This window comes from Topomyia yanbarensis, chromosome 2 (genome assembly GCF_030247195.1).
Source record: "Topomyia yanbarensis strain Yona2022 chromosome 2, ASM3024719v1, whole genome shotgun sequence".
Taxonomy (NCBI): domain Eukaryota; kingdom Metazoa; phylum Arthropoda; class Insecta; order Diptera; family Culicidae; genus Topomyia; species Topomyia yanbarensis.
The window spans coordinates 359,868,633-359,891,300 of NC_080671.1; the positions used below are offsets into that span (position 1 = coordinate 359,868,633).

The 22,668-nt window shown below is 36.4% G+C and overlaps 1 protein-coding gene across 1 annotated transcript in view; it reads left to right on the forward strand.

Moving 5' to 3' along the window:
- The first annotated feature begins 2,086 nt into the window (after nucleotides 1-2,086).
- Nucleotides 2,087-22,668, forward strand: part of LOC131684347 (neprilysin-2-like) — a 71,407-nt gene continuing 50,825 nt past the window's right edge. The window contains exons 1-2 of the mRNA XM_058967145.1: nucleotides 2,087-2,208; nucleotides 2,898-3,190. Of these exons, the coding sequence (XP_058823128.1) occupies nucleotides 3,159-3,190 (32 nt within the window). The 5' untranslated portion in view covers nucleotides 2,087-2,208; nucleotides 2,898-3,158. The remainder of the gene's footprint in view (nucleotides 2,209-2,897; nucleotides 3,191-22,668) is intronic.

The window sequence follows — 22,668 nt, forward strand, 5'->3', positions numbered from 1 at the left end:
TAATTTTTCTATGATAATGTTCTCAGCTAAGTAGCGGTAACGAAAAGGTTTATTGATAAAGCTGAACTGTGGTTTTCTTCAGGCTGTATACATGCTGAAGAATAGTTCTTTAATGTGTCTTAATCAGACAAGCTGAATAAATTCCCCAAATCCCGGATGTTAAAGGGTGGAATAAACGATATATGAGCAATATGGAACAAACAGCTAGAGCTGAATAAAGCAACCGTTAAAACGTTTAAAAACCACGAAATATTTGTTGGGATGTTAATTTTTAAGCCCTTTTAAAATGGGATGATAATAAGAAATAGAAATACATTGGTTGCCTTTTTGAGAAACTAGTTTTCGATTTAGAAAATAAATAAAACAACGTAAATTTCAACAACAATATGGAATAACTGTTTCCCAATGGAGCTCCGATAAAAAATCTAACCGATAATTATGGCTTGGCATTACCGAACGTTTTAAGCTGTTAGCGCCTCTAATGGGAAAGGCTTCACACGCCTATGAGCTGACCTATCGTGCCCCTAAGCGTATGTTTCATGTCAAAGGGTTATATACAAAGTTGTGGCGAAAAAGAGAGCTAAGTTCGTGATTTTTTAAAGCGCTTTTTGTATTTTTTTTTTTTTGAAAATGCAAAAAACAGCTCGTTAGTAATTTGTAATTTGTAATTTTATTGAGAACGATAACCTGTTAGTAGTGCTATCGAAGTTCGAAAAAACAAGTTGAATTAAAAATAATATTGAAGGTTGGCGGAGTTATGGTCCATCCCCCGTAGCAAGTTTTTTTTGGCAGAGGTTTGCGGTGAACGCTCTTCCTGCAAATAAAAAGTGTTAATCAAAAAAATGAGTTTTGTGGTGTTCAAAACTTTAAACAAAAATTCATCGCAAAGAATCAAAAAATTTTGGATAAAAAAGGAACCGTTCAAGTACACGAGAATGTAAATACAAACAATTCAAAAAAATTGATGAAAATCGGATGAATAGTTGGCGATATCACGTTCACCGTAACGGTACTTTTCAAACAACTTAGTTTCGAGATAATTGCGTTTAAAGTTTTGTGTTAACTTCGTACGCGAAAGAACCAGCGCGCTGTGATCGGCTGTAGTTTGAAATCTAGTGCTCCGATCTGGATGAAATTTCGCAGATATTTTCAAAAATATGTACTTTCAGAATATTCAATTTTTTTTCGATTTTTTGAGTTCCAACTTTGTATATAACCCCTCAATGTCTGTATTTTTATCAAAACCAAAAATATCGAAAAACGAACAAATTTCGCCGAAGAGTCTACAGATTTACAGTAACAACCGAAATGACAGTCGTCAATGATGTTCTCTACCATGCATCCAATTTACGACCGCTGCAATAAAATAGCAAAGATAATGCCCTATTCCTATTGTACCCCCATACCTATTTGACCCCATTCTACTCTACCAAGCTAATTTTTTGCCAAAGTCCATACCACAAACGCTGAAAGTTTCATTAAAATCGGAGCACATCAATGAGACTTCTAGAATAAAAGGGTACCCACTATTGAACAACCGACTCTTAATATCCAAATAAACGATGAACTTTGTTTGAATTAGGACAAGAAATGTGTCCATATCCAAAAATAATTATTATTACAGTATCACTCATAAAGTTCATTTAGTAATTTGATCAAACTTAACATTATTTTCCATAATGCTAATTTTTTATTCTTAAGAAATATTTGATTCGGATTTCTTACCCTTTCTTATTAAATACCAATAATACGCTTTCACTTTAATTGACACATCAATATGCTGCAGTTCATGTAAACGCTCACCTACGATATCCGCACTCACACGAGATGAGCATTATCCTAGACTTACAGTTAGGCGTTTACATTAGGCTTCACCACCCAGTTTTTCCGCGCCGATCCGATCGAAAGAAGATCATACTCGACAGCTAAGTTTGTCCTCTCCGATGAGACACTGGAGCAGCAACCGTAGGTACTAATCAAAATCGACGCGCGAAAATGCCACCGCTGCTGCCGCGCCAGCGATCAACATCGACGAACGTGTGAGTGGTATAAAACCATGAAACTGCCAACGTGAATGTTTAGTTCCCTCATAGCCGACCCACTAGACGGTCGAGCTTTTTTCGTTGTTGTCACGGTTTCCCTTTATTATTAATACTGTCCTACCGAGAACGATTTCGATTCTCGTCATCTACTCACTTGCGAGCTAGGGTAAACTGCTGGATTATTGGAACATTGTTCACCTATTGTAATTAAAAAAAATTGTTAATATTTTTCGATTGTTCAACATTAGAGTTGATATTAAATGTTTAGATGTTTTATGGGCAGTAGTTGATCGATGTTTCCATAATATCAGCAAGGTCGAGTGTAACAGCTAGTGTTATACAAATATACGCACGGCACGGTGATAACCCCGTGGGGACCTCGCGAACAAGATCGTGTTGTGTAGATGTGTTGTATAATATAAGGATCCACGCGTATAATTCGAAAGTTTTTGCGTACGCGTACAAGTTGGACGGGAAAAGTATTTACCCACGGTCAAACATTGTGAGTGGTCACCGTCAGTGTCAGTCGGTCTACAGCGTTCGGAACTACCAGCCCTTTGTTTGGATTATCCGATTCAACGTTAGCTCTTTTCTTTTCTTGACGTTAGATGTTTGCGTGTTTGATGTGTTTTGATTACTGATTAGCATGAGGCGCGATATTAATCGACCGCCAACCATCCACACAGGCACAAAAAATCCGGCTTCAGTGTTGCATGTGTAGCTTTCTCCACGGGGCGGGATTCGTTATCCATAGAAAGACGAAGTCTGCGAAGACGCCGGAACGCTGAATTGATTGTGTTATTGTTTCGGACTGCCGCAAAATATGAAGAAATGATTTTAATTGAAATTTTGCAGGAAACGCCACTGATAATGTAGGGTGAAAGGAAGGAAGCTTGCGAAATTGATTTCTGTTCCGTGAAAAGGAAGCACCGGTGGTGAAGTGAAATAAATTGGTTGTATAGAAATAAGCATTGGTGAAGCCACTGGAAATTAGCTATTCAAAAAAGTTTAGAGAAGAAAAACTCACCTGTTCGCATTGTGAATCAGTGTGTTAAGTAATCACCTGTAGATTGTTTATCGGCTGCGGTGGATTTCTCTTTTTGCAACGAAGCCAATATGACCAGCACAACAATGCAAACCGTAATCAAGTACGTATCTCTTCGCTTGACCCGCGATTGGGTCTATTTGCATTATTACTACGTACATATTTATGACCATATTCAAATTCATTTTCAAATACTGGTAATTAGTAATTATAAACAGTTTTGATAACCCGGCGGATGAGGCCGTTCGTAGAGGTAATTACCTACTGTCATCTGTAAACACCGTCTCCTTCTGTTTAATTGTTGATTCAGTCGGAAATGAGTTCTTATTGCAATGAAGTAGCTGTAAACGGTGTCTGCATGGTGTCTAACGAACAAAGATATTTAGACACTATACAGATGTTTTTGGTTAGACGTCCAATTCGTCCAATTCGTTCATGTTCTTCAAAGTATTTTTAAGTATCAAGTTAGTATCAGTTATCATCGTTCATTCATTCTAAATACAAAATCGGGCAGTGATAATAAAATTTCCATTCTGAATTTATTTACATTTTTTGTTAAACTCTTCATTTTCTGTCGTTTGCATATAACGGTAAGGAATATCGATTTTGATTACCCAGAACGATAAGCTTACGTTCAATGAATATGTTTGAGCATTGAATTCAAAATATTATAGAAGATACAAAATTTTGAACGCAACGAACGAGATTTAAATTATGCGCGCAGAGCGCTGTTAAAGCAACAGCACGATGGAGGTTTATACTGTATCTGGTTCATCCCACTGCGCAGCCAGAGACAACGATAGTATACTGTTTGTGCAGTGGATAAGTAACAAAGCGATAGTTAGAAATAATTGCTCTACATTCTGCTTGCAAAGGAAATAACTCCATGTTGTGAAATGTGTTTTCACATTTTAGTAGCGGCTGACATGGAGCTGCCCTTCTAATGCATTTTCTTTGATGAACACGTAAATATTTAATATTGAATGTGACCTTTTCAGGTTTAGTTATGATTTTTTTTTGCGGTGAGACTTTCTGCGTGAAAAAGCTTATACATAGAATGATAGAAGTACGGAATTCCGCACACTCTTTTAAGCTAATCTTTCGATTGTCTCTGTGTCGATATCCATTTGCTGTATCCAAAAATCCCCATCTTCGCATACGATTGGCTAGATAGTGCTGCCCTTAAAATCAATCCCTACACGACAGATTTGCTTAACATAAAATTCGGTAGTTGGATTATTAGTTCGAAGTACTTTTATAGGATAAGCATAGTATCTAGTTTGGATATTGGGTTCTCAGTCCTGGTTTTTTTCAGTCCCACTCTCAGGCCCTGAAGTTCGTTACCTTAGCTGATGCACCAGGATCTAAATAAAACGGCGAGTTTCCAGATAAAGATTTCTGAGAATCCGAAATGGAAATAGATATACCTTCAAAGTTAAGGATTTTTAAATTTGGTGATCTTGAACGTTGAAATATTTTTCAAACATTTATTCCACTTTAAATGATCGTATTTTTTGATATTATTGACACATTATGCAAGAAACTAATCTGTAGAGGTTTGAAAACTGTTGATTCTCCTTGTTTGCAGCCTCGAACGATATCTGTTAGACTACTTGTGTTTCTGAAATTCCAATTTCAAAAAATTGATTTTTATTATGGAAAACCCCTGAAAAAATTATCTAAATATCGAATGCAGCATTATGGAGATTATCATTATTTTTTTTCAAATCATGTATAAAAAATTAAGATAAATCGAAAAACGTTTTTTGAGTTAATAATTCGGGAAATAATTGAACATATTTCGGGACGATGATTTTTAAGAATTGGTTCATTTGACACGGTGCAACGCGCTAGCTTGACTGAGCCGTTGGTTTTTAATCAACTGAAGCGTGTTTCTGTCCGTTGAATCTATGTTAAAAAGCTACTTAACCCCATCCTCGTAGCTTTCATCAAAAATGGCATGGAAAATCTAAGTGAAATGCCTCGTGCATTTATACTTGCGAATAGTATTATTGACGCATGCCTTATACCCGACATGGCTACTCGCGATATTTCTGCTGTCACGGTCAATATTGTTCGGGATATTTGCCGCATAAATAACCATCACCTTCTGTTCATTTTAAAGGGTAAATGCCCTCCACATAATTTGGGGCAGCTCAGACATCAACTTGAGAAGCACCGAATTGATGGAATACTTAAGCAATACAAATCTGCATATACTTAATGTAGAAAATCGCCCAACATTTACACTAGCTGACAGAGAAGAGGTGTTGGATGTAACTCACTGGTCCGATAGTACTACGCATTAGCTGGAAAACTGGCTCGTACTTAACGAGCTCGAACCGTCGTTATCTGAACATAGGTACATCGTCCTTGATCATTTAAATATCTCGCTAGATATCGTCACATATCGCAATCCCAAATCTACAAACTGGGACCTCTACGAAGAGGGTTTGGTGACTAGGTTTCATGGGTAACAAAAAGTTATGTAGAAAAGCTTGGAATCGCAGACCCAGGGACGGATCGGAGGCATTTTAGTTGGTTCGCAAAGCATCCAGAAATGCCCTTCGATCCTCTGAGCACTTCGGTTTGAAAAACCTATGCACATGCCTAAAGTCGCAACGAGGCTAGTAGATTAAATAAGCTACTTTTGAAATCGAAAGACTTTCATATCAGTTCGATTAGAACTGTTAATGGTGATTACTCGTTTGACGAAGATGTAGTACTCTACTGTCTTTTTAATACGCACTTTCCAGGTTGTACGGAGCCATCGCCGAAGACTGCTTCTGAATTCATTTTAGGTAGTTCAGATGTATGGACATTCGCTCATAGAATTGCGACAACCGAATTCATTGAATGGGCAATTGAAAATTTTGCTCCATAAAGTCTCTGGAAAATGATTGAATAATTCCAGTTCTATTTCAAAGAGGATATGAACACTTCAAGCATATTTTCAGAATAGTAGTATCTTACTTGTAGTCTTGCAACAGGGTACATTCCATTTGTGTGGCGGGAAATAATTGTAAAATTCATTTCGAAAGGTGACCGCGTTACTTATGAAGGGGCAAATAGATTTAGACCGATTAGTCTGACCTCCTTCCTCCTCAAATCGGTGAAACGTTTAATCGATCACTTAATTCGGGATTTTAGCTAGGGCGAACACCCGCTGCATACAATGTAACATGCATATCATCGAAGGAAGTCTACTGTCACACTGTTACACAATGTTGTCAAACTTAGGAGTTTTTCTTGATATTGAAGGCGCTTTTGATAACGTGTTTATCGGATCCCTTTTGAAAGCAGCACGAGGTCATGGAGTTCCATCATATATCATGAACTGAATACACGCAATACTTGGCAGCCGACATCTATGCAATCATTAAGACAAGTAGAGATAAGGAAACTGTCTGCGGATGTCCTCAAGGTGTTGTGTTGTTACCTCTGCTATGGAACCTTGTCGCCGATGGCTTGTTGGGAAAACGTAATTAGCTTGGGTTTCCGACAAAGGGTTTCGTTCATATAATGATCACCAGAATTTGCATTAGCACACTTTGTCATTTGATGCAAAAAGCCTTATGTGCTGTTGAGCAATGGTGTCTTCGTGTTGGACTATCAGTTAATCCAAATAAAACATCAATGGTGCTTTTCACGCAACGAAGGATTACAACCGGAGTTCGTCCGTAGCAGTTCTTCGACTCTGAAATTATTATTGCAGATCAAGTTAAGTACGTTGGGGTGATTCTTGACTCAAAACTTAGCTCACATCGATTCCAGAATTAAGAAAGCTTTCATGTCCTTCGGTCAATGTAGACGATCCTTCGGCAAATCTTGATGAATCAAACCCAAGTACATTCAGTGGATCTATACAACATTTGTTAGACCAATACTGTCATCGAGGGCCTTGTGTGGTGGCAGAAGGGAGAAGTCATGCCAATCCAATCAATGTTAAACCTTCTTTAAAGGATGGTCATGATGGCGATGAATGGTGCGTTCACCACAACACCTACTGCTGCTCTAGAGGAACTCTTGCACATAAATTCACTATACGTATTTCTGAAACAAGAAGCACTTTTTTGTACATATCAACTTAAGGTTACTGGGCTCTGGAACAGTAACCCAATAGATCGTGCAACTAGCTACACAAGTCTGTGGCCCCAAATGATTACTTGGGATGAGTATATGCTTGCTCCAAGCGACCTTACATTTACATGTAGTGTTCCTTTTAAAACTTTCAATGAGAGAATTCCTCCTCGCAAGAAATGTCTGTCTGGTTGGATAGAGCAACAAATTGAAGAATACGTAGATTGTTATACTATATATTATAATAGTTCTCTGGAATTTTTTGCATTTTTCCAGCATAATTGCAGTATTCCAGTTAGGGCACTGACTGGACATTGTAAACTTAATTATCATATGGCTACTATTGAGCATGCTGAGTATTATTCGTGTAACCTTTGTAAATCCGATTACGGAAGTTTATATACCCACATAACTAATGATTACAATTTATTCTCCAACAAATTCACTCTAACGCTTACTATCCAACCGGGAATCTGTAGTTGAAGTTGCAAATGCCTACTTTTGAGCAGAACAAGATTTTAATGCTGCTAGGCTGAAGATTATGCTAAACGATTTTCAATCTACTTTGATCACGTTACTCACAGTGATTATGTGGGGGAAAATTGTTACATTCGCTACTTTTAACCAAGAAGAAGAGACGCTCTGCTACATTTCCAAATCATTTGTATCGTAATCGGTCAGTCACGCTATCGGTTGCACAATTTACCAGCTGAAATCACCTGTTTCGCTGTCCACGCTGTCGCATCCGGAAGGCATCCGTCATTAACTCAAACGAACACAATTAGTTTATACTCAATCTGTTCGAAAGTATCACACACGCAAGCACGGTTCGAGGCATATACATTATACACACCTGCGCTGCGCCTTCTCAGCCGGTGTTTCCACCAATGGTTTATTTGATGAACCGTATGCCATCATAGACCCCCAGAAACCGGTTTAGATATACAGGCCAGCGACGAGTTTGGTTCAAAAGTTTCATCTTTATAGACAATTTGACTAGAAACCTAGTCAACCAGTTACACTTATACGATTGGGCTTTCAATGCCATGGTGGCACGTACGGAACAGATCTTTAAATATCATCCTCATAAAGTGAAACTTCGTACTTTTGTGCAATAGAGCGACGATAACCGAACATTCCAAGAATGATTGCTGATATATTGAATCGATTGATTACTCATAGATTTAGTGACTTGTCAATAAACATACATTTTCGTTTGACGTAGACGCATAGCATCCGTTAGACAGATCGTCCGAAGTACGCTGTGTGGAACATAAGTAAAATTATCAATACAAGGCGAGAGTCAACGCCAGACAAATGAAGCGATACATCGATCGGTCTCCGCATACCGCAAAAATGCTCATAATCGGAGCCACGATCAAAGCTCACAAAGATCATCTATCACGAAGATTCCAAAAGTTGCTTTTCATTGCTATAGGAGGAACCGGTTTTCCTGGTCATGGCATTCGACGACCTTTCGCATATTTTTCATTTTGTTTGATTATGAAGGAAAGAAAATATACTAGACAATTGTGAAGTACAATAATCAATGCTGAGAGAAGCTGCAATGTTTTGATATGAATCTTTAGGCTAATGTGGGCGCATACAATTAGGATTGGCGGTTTTTAGGATGCGCAAAAGTATGATATTGTAGGTTAGTGTGGAGCCCATTTTCTTCCTATTACTTCCTGTTTGAACCCGTGCACAAGAGCAGCGTCTGCTGTCTCTAGGTAACATATTGGTATAAATAAGTAGGTGAAAATTTAGGCACCTGATTCCAGTTTTGGTTTTACCCAAACACGAGTAGTTCGTCTTGTTGACATGAGTTATGTTTGTATACAGTAATGTGCCATAAACTAAACCGAAAATCTTCATAACAGGAATAAAAATGATCCAAGTAGAAATATTAATGACGTAAACGTTTTCATATTTGATAAATCATGGTTACGTTTTCGAGTTCTCCACTATGATTTTCAATGACTTTCCACTGACTGAGACGGAATTTAAAGCATTTGCTTGTAGCTTACGGCTCCAACATCGAGATCCGTTAGAGTGGCTCGGCATAAGCTTTTTTTTTCAATACAGCACATTTTGATTTCATTTTATCGTCATAAAAAGGTTGCAATTTTTTGAGTTATTGTACCAATATTCCCAGGCTTTGCGCATTGCTTTTAAAGTTGGCATGGAAATTAGTATGGGATAAATAACTTTGTGGCATTGTGCGTTTTAAAACCTTTTAAGGGAAATTTATACTAAATAATGAGAAAAGGTTATTAAGCTATGCCTAGGGATCAAACAAGAATATTATAATAACATCGTTTTATTAAAAAAAGGAAACATATGTACCGATTTTGTCAATATCACGCTAAGGCAGCCAAAAATTTACCAAGGGGCTGATAAACAATCGGGGTTTCACTGTTTTATAAATTAAAATTTAAAGTTATAAAATAATAGAATAAATTAAATTGAGTTTAATTATCAAATGACATGAAATAACTGAACATAATCTATTAATTGAATTAAACAAATAAGATGAAAACATAAATAAAATAAATAAAAATTAAAGAAATAAAATTACTAAAACAAATAAAACTAATAAAATAAATAAAATGAACAGAATGAACAAAATGAATAGGGTCGACCATAGCGTAGTTGGTAAATCGACTGACTTGTCACCTGGGGCGGCCGTAGTCAGCTATTTTCCTCCTCGTTCCTTATCACCTATTTTATAAGTTGATTTATCAACAGTGCTACCATTGAAAATGATCCACTTTGGTTTTGTAACTAATTTTTTTTTTAATCTTATTTTATTACAAGTTCAGAGTTGCACATATTTTGCTGATCGTAATTTTAAATGTTCTTTGCTTTGATGGCATTGTAAGAGAACACGTATCCGCCGGGTGATGACAATCGAGCTAACATTTCTTTGGACTAAGCAAGCTATTTTTTATTTGCTTAGTGTTTATTTGACCAACTAGTGAACTAATCCAGTGGGCATTAAATGTGCGGGAATACGCATGGTCTTGTCTGAGTGGCATGATGACTGTTGAATCATGTGTGAGGGTTAAGAATTCAATTCTCGACAAGAATGGTTACCAAATTGCGGTAGTCATATTAGCATGAAGAACTATAGTGCTCTATATTCATTGGTTTACTATTGGTCAATTAAATAATCAATTAATTATATTAATTTTTATCATTGTTCAAACTTTCTTTCACTTTGGAATATATTTTTGATTGTTGTGTTAACCATAATTCTTCATGAGCATAAAAATATAGCTTGATTATTGTCGTACAAGGTCACAAAACCAGGACTCCCTTCTCTATTTCTTGCATCTGCTGTATTTTCTGGACACGTTGATTTTTTAAATTAATTAGCTTCTTTCCGTTTTATTGTCTCTAGCTGCCTATCTTGTTCTGGTAATTAGCAGAAAAAAACCCGCATTGTCGATTGTTACTCGTTTCAAATATCTTGGTAGTGCTTCTTTAATGCTGTTAAAATGCTCCACGGTGTCCTTGTCAAACAACTTATTTCAATGAACTTTTCCCTTTCATTTGCAACCGATCGCAAAATAATCGGTGGGGGGATCTAGAACAACCTTTCATTTCAAATATTTCTGTTTAAAAACTTAGGTTTTACCAGTATACTAGTTAACACTTTTGCCACTAGTTGGTACTATAGACGTTGAAATAATACTAAAATTGAGAAACTGATGAAAAATTTAATTGCCTACAACTTTGTAGAAAAATATAAATTGATATAAACATCACTTTCATGTGCGGTCTCATGTTAAAAAGTAAAAGAAATAATTTTCCTTTGAATTTCACATGGAAATCCGTTGAAAAGCATTTCATATGGCGTTTCAAATTAAATTGAAACAAATTCCATGTGAATACTATATATTTAACCATTGAATATTCATTGCCATGCTCTTTAGTTGTAAAGTATGAACTTTCGCATGTAGTGCAATTCTACATGTACAACAATTGAATTTATCGATTCTTCTGCCAATTAAATCTATTAGTAAAACGAAATGATATTCGGGTGTAATTCATTTGGAAATCTTAGTCAATGGTATTTTTTTAGATGTTGATGAGCTTTTCACACAATGTTCGCATGAATTCCATTTGAAAACCATATTTCCCAGTATCGAATGGATAATGGATATTCAAATGGCAACCGTGTGCATTTCATGTGTTTGTGGATTGAAATAATTCAATAGATTTCCACATGATGTTAACGTGTTTAGTTTTTTCAGTGTATTGAAATTTCTGCTCAGCGTATGAATATATCATAAATTCTCGGCTGCCGGCTGCTCAGAGCAATAAATACATGATAACACTTCTCAGAGTTAAATAGATCTTATCACTTATCAAGGAGAATCCAGATTTGTGTAACTCTTTATTCCATCCCACTAACAAAAACTCTTTCCCGTGGCAAACGTGGAGATGTAGAGGTATACACAGCCTCCATAACAACGTTTGCTACAATAACGTTCCTTTCCCTCCCCGATCTGTAAGGATGTGACCGGAGTCGTTATTGGCATATCAAAGCTTGTCAGTATGTTCAGTTCCAGTATTTTAACACGCAGTTGAAAATAGTAAACTGAAGTACGTGAACGGATTGATCTATGGATTGTTAGGTATTTCTATAAGCTTTGTAATTATTTGCGGGAAAATCTGGACACCTTACATACATCTCTTGAAATATTCCATCTTGAACTGAAATATTTCTCACTGATTGGGACGTGTATCTAAAAATCTAAAAATGCATAATTCGGTAATATATAAAAAGCGATTTCAAAAATAGCGAAGTGCGTGTTAGAAAAGCCATTTTGTGCAGTCCAATGGAAAATCAGGGATCTGATTTGGAATACTTCTAAAACAGCTTGGCTAATCTGCAAGTTATGTTCACAGTGTTTCAAAGTCGTCTAATAAATACTTGATTACTAATAGTTACGAATAAAATAAATGCAAAAAACAATCCTATGAAACTATCAAATGGATTCGATAATAAAATAAACAGTCAGGCCTTTCTGTTCGCACTGTTGCTGTGAAAAGTGTTTGTGCATAATTCGAAGTATTATTAATTCTACAATTACATTTTCGTTGACCAAATTTTCCAGCGAGAAAATGGATGACAAACTTAGGACGTTGAAGACTTCAACGAGTTTCATGGCATGTTTTTCTACACTGCTATGTAACTGAATGAGTTAACAAAGTAATTCTGGTTGAAAGTGAAGTCTATGTTTTCTAAGAAATACTTGGTTTTGCAGGCCATCTGCAGCAGTGGATGAACCAGTAAAAACTTCGTACCAACAGGAAGGTAGAAACATGACATCTCTATTCTAAGTAACCACTAGTTTAATATGAATATGAGCTGTATGAAAAAGGTTTTAGGTAACCACTAAGAAAATTAAATGGTGATCTATGTATTGGTAAACCATCAAACATCAAACCTCATGGTTGATCGCAATGCCTTATGCAATGGTCAAACTCCTTAGCTTTGGTAAAGTTTACTCTTTATCTTTGTAGTGAACCTACATATTAATTTTTAAGAAAATGTTCATTCGTTATTGAGTAATTTCACAAAACGTTTCTAGAATCGATATCCTTGAATCGCGTAGATGTGTTTTCATACCACGATATTCAAAATCGGTTAAATTTCGCCCCTACAACACCAACTCTTTCTGCAACGGTCTCATTTTTAGTTATTGAAAATTGATAAGTATAAAATAAAAATGTAAAATGTTCAATATTCCCAACGTACGTAAACGGATTTTGACGATTAATAGTTTGTCAGAAAGGTATTTTATGGGCATTATAATTCGATACGCATAGTGTGACTTGTTTGAAAATTATGTGTTTTGTACACGTGTTTTGACAATATCTAAAGAAGTAAACAACAGATTCAAAAACAAAAATAATGGTCTAATGGTCACGTTAGGCCTTTTATTTGAAACCAGTTTCGTTAAGATCGCTTCAGCCATTATTACATGACAATTACATGACATTAGTGTACAGACGCACACACATATAGATATTGTCCCAATTTGTCGAGCTGAGTCGATTGGTATATGAGACTCGGCCCTCCGGGGCTCAGAAAAAGTTTTCAAAGTTTGAGCGAATCCTATACTTTTCCTTTGCTAGAAATGTAATAAATATCAATAATAAAATGTATAAAAATCATGTCGAAGCAGATATTTTCAAACACTTCCATCATATTTGTTGGCTGGGATTATATATAATATATAATATATAATATATAATATATAATATATAATATATAATATATAATATATAATATATAATATATAATATATAATATATAATATATAATATATAATATATAATATATAATATATAATATATAATATATAATATATAATATATAAAAAAATAATAATAAGTTCGCAACGCAAATGTAACTTTTAGCCTCGAGCACCAAAAAACCTTGCGCCGTCACTACTGGCAGCTGAGCGTTCGGTAACCAGTTCAGTAATTGAACTAGTAACAAAACGTTCAGTAATTAAGATTTTTACTGATCTGTCAAAAACTACCGAGTAGCTCGGTAGTTTTAATACAAATGTTACCGAACGTATGCAGTACACGATCTCTTATGCTTATGCTTATGCTTAAATGTTACCGAACGTATGCAGTACAGTCAGTTTTACCTTTTTCATATATAAAGGTTATGCAATCGCTCATAACATTGACTTTTTAACAGAAGCCCGGAGGGCCGAATCTTATTCACCATTTGACTCAGTTCAACGAGGTTGAAAAATGTCTGTGTGTATGTATGTGTGTGTGGCAAATAATGTCATCTTTGTTTCTCAGAGATGGTTGGACCAATTTGCAAGTCCTTAATCTGAAATGAAAGGTACCTACAACCTACCCAACGGCTGCTATTGATCAGAATTACGGGTTGAAGAGTGCGGTCACACAGTAAATTCCCATATAAACTGGTATCACAATGGTGGCCAAATGATGCAATACTAGTATACTTGGATTTACGGGTGTAGATCACTTATGACCAATCGAAGTAGCTTTGACCACATTGGCGGCTCTTGATGACCCCGGGTAACTTGTCAAATTCCTAAGTTAATAAATTCTTTACCGATTTTCGCCGGCTTGATTTCAAATGAAAGATATGACACTCCCATTAATTGCATTGAATTTTATTCAAATCTGATTATTGGTTCCGGAGTTATAGGTAATACCTCCGAGGTTCAAAATTTACTAAAAAGGACATCAAATTACTTCGATTTGCAGATCTAGATCACTGATGATTAATCAAAAATTCTTTTTTTATTGTCCACTATCGATAAATCCGGACAATTCTGGCTTCGGGCATATTCCAGTATTAAAATCACACCGGTGATGACTGAATCAATTTTCACAAACCAAATATCAGATGGACGGTATTAAATTCAGTTTGTTACGCGTCCCATCAACCGTTCTGTCCCACTCCTTTGGAAGTCTCGTTGACCCCCACATTTAACCTTCGTAATCAATTTTCACAGAATTACCTCATATGAAAGTTATATTATCCCCATTGGTAGCCATAAAATTTCGTTCGGATCGGTTATATGGTAACAGAAATATAACTGAATCTTTCGGTCACACATGTAATTTTCATATAAGCCGGAACAAAAAAACATTTCGAAGGGATCACATGAACTTTCAGAAATTGTATTCATATTTTTGATGCCAAATGTCTTTAAAACGCATGAAACGCCGAGTTTTGATGCAATCTCTAAAATTTCTGACGCATCCTCCCCCATCACTCTATTAACGCTCCACCCCTCTCTTCTGGCAAACACACTCCCCCTGCATTCCGAAATATGATCACATGAAGATAACATTGAACTCATGCTGATTAAGCTAATTAAATATACTTTTTTGTTTACTTTGTTCGACTTTCGTGGTGGTCGTGGTATACGAGTAAAGTGTAATAAGAATTTAATATTTGAACTGTTTTGAACATAACCAGCTAATGAATCATTGTTTGGATAAATGAGCAAGGCACAATATGCACCGCTAGGTGGATTAAAACTGTTTTTTGTTTCATTGTAATATTTGGCACACGGCATTATGGTCCTGAGAAAAACTATAGGTTGTTTTGAGTAAGTCTGTTGCTATTGAAAAAACTCTAGGTAAACCAAGAGCTATCAAGTTTTGTGACCGGATCGAATGAAGGTTCAAGCTGGACAGCCATTATCGTGCTTAATTTTTTAGTTGGCGTGTTTTTCGAATAACAGTGGGTTCCTCAAAGCAAAATTCTTGGCATGCAAATGTACGATAAATCGAATCTTTTTTGTTCTAATTACAATTGCCCTTGACCTTCAACAAACACTATTTGTTGAATATGTGGCTCAATCGCACGTTTCTAGGCGTGGATGTTAGAAAATCGCTTATTTTTCTGCATTTTTTCCACCCTGCGAGCCAAACAAGCCTTCTTCGTGCAACTACTTAAACGCCACTGCACTCTTACTTCTGATTACCGTTCCGTTCCGTTCGAAATAATATCACCAAAATATTTGTAGTGTGGCGCTCATATTCTTTGAAAACAAACGAACTAAAATAGAAATAATAAATTCACTTTTTTCATCACAAATCAACTAAAATAAAAACAAAAAATTCACTTTTTTCGTCGATCTCTAAGATCGATATCTCTTTTTTCGTCTTATATTACTTTCACTTACATATCATACAAATGAATCAAACCTCTTCCAGAAGCAACGACTCGATTTTCTTTTGAAATTCAAAACACTACCCAGCGGATGTCCTTTAGGATAAACCAACAGCCACATTAATCTGAATGCAATAATAAACAAATCCGCTCAGTCGTTTTGTTGTGCGGTGGTCCGACAATAACGGAAATCATTTTACATACTTACTTCCCGTCCAAGAGGACATCACGATAAGTTAATATAATGCAATGAAGCTTCCTCCAAGTCGTAACGGTTGCAGTATGTATAGGATGTGCATCAAGGAATGCCATCCATCTTTCGTTCGCGTGGGCCAGGTAAACCAGACACACTCCTTGACACTGTTTCCTCGTGGCTCAATGCTTTCCCGTGGTCTTGAATCGTAAAATAATACAACGCCCTTAAATGCAAACGGGACATGAATTCTACATCGTGGTGGATTTTGACGTTTGCATATTAAGTTGCATGCCACGTTCCCATTTCGTACCACGCTCTACGTTCGTGGTGTAAGAATTGTGCTTTATCAGGCATATCCTTACTCGCAATAAGATTCGGTAAAATATCCGCACATTCGAAGAAAACTTGCATTTGTATCGATATTGCTATTCATGACCAGACTTTTGTAATAACATTTTCGCCGTTACGGTTCTTAGTCTATCGTTCACTCCGTGGTCGCGTTGTCGGTGTCAATAACACTGTCATTGCGATGCCCTGTCTCAATCTGCTACAATAATAATACACCGGCTCAACAGCAAGTTTAAACTGGATTCATCCAGTTTTGCATACACAGTCCAGTTAAACTGATAAATGAGTGAATATTCCAGCTCTTTGAATAATTGGTCAGTTTTATCTGAATGTAGGTAACAAGAAAATTTACGATCTAGATCTCCTCTCAACTAGGCTTGCAATTTTTCTATGTATAGGTACTGTACTGTACATACGTCGTTATCTTTAACAGTTGTAATAAAGAGTCTATTCTCGGAAAAAAAATTCTCCAAAATTCTTTTCACAAAACTTGTAGCGAACGAGGAACATTTAATTTCTATCATATCTTCCATTCATTATGTATTTTATCGTGCAATGTATTAATGTTTTAAAATATTCGTGCAAATCTAGATGGTTTTAGCGAATAGTGCAAAACTCGTCCTCCATTTTGCACGTGTTTCAGTAATCACATTTCATGATTTTGTGGACGAAACAGATTGAAACCGTTTAATTTTTTTGCACATCCCGAATCGGCACGTCTGGTTGGTGCCTCAAGTATAATACCACGTTCCTGACTACCATATAAGCTATCACTTCTGCCGCCACATCTTTCCTTGTCTTTGTCAATAAACCAAATTGTAGTAGAAAAGGTAATTTTTTTAAAATGTTCAGTCAAACTATGTGTTTCTTTCGTGATTCTTTACGTATATAGTAGCTCACAAACTCACTAAAAAGTATCCTGGATCGATCCAAATTTTCAGGAGTTCTTTAAAACTAAAAGAACCATGAAACTTACTGTGAGGCAATTTTTGGTTTTACTATCAGAAAATTTCTGGAACTACCATTTCCGTATTTTTTCTTTAAATGCAAAACGCTTTTCGCTTATAGAGGTTTTACCCTTTTGGTCATTTGCCTCTTTTTCGGATTAGAGAATTTTTTTAGAAAAATCTCTTACCCTACACACGAAAAAATTATGAAATTTACACGACATGTAAATTGCCATGGTTGTATACAAATATTGCTTGAATCGAAAATATGATTGAAAATCAAGTTAAAACTAATGCACATAATTAAAGCAATAAAAACATTTTACTTTTTTTATGATTTTACACCTTTATTCGTATGATATTACACGTAACATATTGGAATAAAATTAAATATAAATGCATTAATTTTTCAGTTAATGAACATGTAATTTTCAATCAACGTGTAAAATAATATCAAAATTCATTGAAAAAAGCACGTGTTTGCGGAATTATTTAATTCTACATCTATTTTCATGCTCCAACTATGTGCATGAAATTAAATGTAAAATAACAAAAAAAATTTTCAACGAACTAAAATATGCGGATTTTCCTGCGCACGAACCGGTTGTTAAAAAGAAGGTTCATTCTTGCCGACTTTTTCGGGTGATAATTTTTTAAACGATTCTTATGCCGAAAGATCTCAGTCCGATTTTTACGCTTGAAGTGTATATTCGAACCGTTTATTTTTAAAAGGCGTAAAGAATGGGTGCGATATAACTGGTCTGGAAAAATCCATGCGTTGTAATTTCGAATTTAAAACAATGATCTTAGGATTTGATTGTGTTAAGATATGCCTGCAATCCTGCAACAGAAATAGACATCAATAGTCTTATTTTGGCCAGATGGTACATTTTAGCTGATTGTCTAGAATTATTTTAGTTTAGCTTTCACAATGCCCATCGTTAGGTTGAACGAAGCCGTGTGGTGTCCGGCGGGCTGAAATCTTTTTGCACTATTTCAACCAAGAATAGAACCTCTGGGAACTGCTCCCATGTCGTAAGAGGCGACTAACAACATGCTAGGAGTTCCTAGGCCGACGTTTTGCTCCGTACCGAAGACTTAATCTGGACGGACCTTAAGGTTTTCCATATTACCCTCTTTCCAGTCTGTATTTAGTGAATCACTGACATATACTCACCTTTTCTGATTCGCCTTTCTTGATTGTGTACCAACGTTTTAAGTTTCTTCTGGCGGTTGTATATTAGCCGTGAATGACGAAATCTAATTCTACACTAAGTAACAGAATATATTAATATACCGGCACTTCCACGCCAAGGTTTAACTTCCAAAGCTTTGGTTTAAAAACCGTTTTTAAAAAATGGAAACTTTCATGTAGGAAATTTATTGAATTGGCCTAAGATGGAGCTGTCGAATTTCACAAAAAGCTTTTTATGTTGCAAGTGATCTGTAGTTGTGTTAAATTAGGTATTTTTCTATTATATTTGGAACCGTCTACCGACAAATCTACATTTACGAATACCTCCAAAAGTGACTCCTTGAGGTCTCATGAAGGCCTGACACTAGCTTTATGATACTTTTGCTTTTCTAAACAGTAATAAAAATCTCAACATTCAAGAACTTCCCTTTGTCAGAAAATGTAGGGCCTTCGGAAGCTAAAACTTCGTAAAATCGCACTCCTGGTCCTTTTTTCAGTGCAGTACTCTACGTCACTCGTTCAAATTTGCACCGCTCTTATGGTAGTCGGTATTTGCTAGTATTACTGTTCTCCCATCCATTCTGGTAGTCAAACGGTGGGATAGCAAAATTCTTACAAGTTTCCTATCTCATGCCTACACGCGAGTCTAAGTCTATTGATGACATTTGGTCCTTAGACCGCAGAATGAGAGGGTGCGAACAGAATGAGAGGGTGCGAACAGATCTAGTCGAGAAAACATTGCCGTAAAAATGAATAGTTGATCAGTAATTAGCCCCAATACGACTAATCTGACTAGTATCTATGAACACGGGTCAATACGTATTGAAAATTCGCCGCGTCTGTTTTTATGAACCTAATTTAAAGCTTCGTTATTGCTAACAAGCCCGTGCATCAGGTTAACAATCCTTTATATTTCCCTTCAGTGTTCGGTATTATCGCTCGTATACTTGTATTCCACAAACAATCCGATATGGAAAATAAGAAATACTTTCCTTGATTTATAACATCTCTCGCTATTTTTGCCTGTATAATGTGTTATCACTCGGTAGTTTTCAAGCCAATAAATATATCGTAGAGAAGAAGTAGCGAATTCTGTCCAAATACTGTTGCAATAAATAGTGATCCGGCCCATTACGCGGATAAGATTAGCTTTTCTAGGCAATACTCCCACGGTCGGCCGTGTGGAGTTCAAATTGCTTTTGTTTAGGGAACATAGTATACTCTCGGTAGCCGGCTGCCCAGAGTTTAAAAATAACCAAAAACTAAACAAGATCATCTCTTTTTCGAGTGATCGTGCACTCGAAGAATAACTAAACAACTACCTAATAAAACATGCTTTACAGGTCGCATCGTTTGCTTGGAGCGAATCCTAGACCTGATACCCTTCCAAACCACCAACTCCGCGACACCTATGGAAGAGTCTGATGAATCGTCGTCCTTCCGTTAAGTAGGTGGAGCATCAACACTTCCCGTCTACCTTATCCTTTATCCTTCCCCGTGAACGATGGAGATGGGGGCGGCCGGCAATGATGGCTATCATGCTGTTGAGGTTTTAATATGGGTCGGATTAGTATGAATTCCTACTTACCACTTCCTAAGCAACTCTTATTAGATAATCAGCAGTCAAACATGATGAAGTCAGTGTGCAATCCGCCAAAATCATCGTCACAACGCAACGCAACGCAACGCAACGCACAATGCCCATCGTTAGGTTGAACGTATAATTTATAAGCTAATCAACAACAATAATTAAAATAAAGTTTTACTTTTAAGCTCTTGAAGAATAATGATCAAAGTAAAAGTTTTATTTTCAAACTAAGAGTATGTGTTGGTTAAATTAGTTAAGGAATTTGGGTTTCGAATTCGTCTCATCAAAATCCGACACTAACTTAGTGATAGGACTAAGCTAGCACCGAATTGAAAGCTAGCTCAAAAAAAATAAACACGTTTTGTGTTTCTGAGCAAACCCCCAATCATGAGTGATGTCGCTCAAGAAAAGCAATTCTGATTAAGCTCATGAGAATTAATGAAATCGAAACTTGGTTTGGCTTAGTAATGCAATATGCACTATATATTTCTTCTTAGTGGAGAAAAAATAAATAATTATCATAAAAAAGTTCTTTGAATGTCAATATAAATTAAAATGGCTGATTATAAACAATCTCGCGCAGTTAGCTTGTGGCGTGTACCTGTTTAACTGAAACAAAAACTGAAAAACTTCCTTATTCCGCAAGCTTTTCTGCACAGTTTTTGAATTTTTTCAAATAAAATATTCAATTTTTCAACCTTTTTTCAGCAGTAAGAGCATTAATAGTTAACATTGTAAAATGAGATTTTTAAATGCATTTTTAGTTCAGTTTTTGCATAATTAAATTATCAAAAAAACAGTATTTTATCGGGATGGGCACAGTGCAGTTGGTAGGTTTTCTCTAATCCGAAAAGAGGCGAATGACCCTAAGGTCAAAACCTCTATAATTAAAATAAAAAACAGTGTTTAATTTGTATTCAAGGCTTTTCTAGTTTATTTTGTAATCGTGCATGGCTCGATAAAACTATAGCCAATTAAAATTTTGATGACCTCACCATATCAACCCATGCTAAATCTTATGCTACACATTGTCCTCCTCAACATCTACATTCAATAATTCACCGTAAACAAACCGTGCATAAACATTGAAAGTTAAATTCAATCCAATCTCAAAGCAACCGGATACATCGCAAATCATCGTGTGTACACGCATGCACGATTTCACACACTCGTTCGAGTATCTAAAGTTTAAATGCCCACAGTAAGGAAACCGCAAGGAAAAATGTGCAAGTTGTACTGACGCCCAAAAAAATTGCACTCGATTCAACTGAATACGGATACGGGTTTATACCAACGCTGTCGAAAACCCACAGCGTCGTCTTTTTACTACTCCGTTTGGATAATACAGTCCACATGTCGCTCGTACGCTTAGCAAGCAACGAATGGTACAAAATGGACTTGAGAGATTTACATAGAGCCTCCCAGTATTCGATTAAGTCTCATAGGTGATCCATATTGACGGCTTTGCCTGAAATAGGCGTTTCTGAAAATCAGATTTTCAATTATGGAAGTCATGCAAATTTCGAAGTTTTCATACCAAATCGGAGCACATTTTCCGAATGATTAGTGCAAATATCGTACAATTCCGTACATTTCAGTGAAAGTTATTAGCATTTACAAACTCTACCTCCTTTTTCTTCAGCAAAATAGCTGAAGAGGGCCCCTATATTGAAATGTTAGTCGTAGTCACGGCCAAAAACGATTTGTTAATGAGAGCCTGTTAGATCCCGTGCGCGCGACTTTCCATGGCGAGCGGAGATCTTTTTTCGTGGCGTAGACATATTCTTTTTCTCGCCAACTGCGTATTAGAGAGCCATTCATGACTATCATATTGTCGTTCACGACAGTGTCATCATCTTTATTACTACTTTGATATTGGCGATCAGACGTTATTCCTAGCTTCTTACCTCCGTCCTTGCCACTAGCTTCCTCAGCATCCATCAAATATAACGGAATACTACGTGCGATATGAAAATTACACGACTATGGCGTAAAAATGCAATGATATTGCACACTAACCACGTGATTCGTTTGCAAATGATCGTCGCTATTGCAGACAATAGTATTGGAGGCGATGTTGGAATTTATTTCCGTAGTTGGGCTATTCTCAGCGGTTTCTGGGCAAGGTTACCCGTAATGTGCCGTCTCTTTGCATAACTGGCACGTCATAATTTGTTCTTGATACGTACCAAGTGTTATCTCTGTACTGGTGCTACAGCATTGTGGTTTGTACTGCAGGGTAAGGTTAGAGGGACTGGGTCGGTTCATCCTCATTTTCACCACAAAAGTACCAGTGCCCTCCGTAATAGATTCCACTTCTCTGAAACACGACATGAATCTTTCAATCCTTTCAAGCCCATCTTGTTTGTAGCGCGTATAAGGTATTTTTTCTTAAGACTGTCAGGGTAAAAAAACAAAAAAAACCTATTTCGATCAAGATATGTGTTTCTGTAGCAGTGCTATAAGCTATTCAACTTTCCGATGTTCGTTAACTACTATTATCATGGAGTATTTACATTAGTCCGATTGCATCAA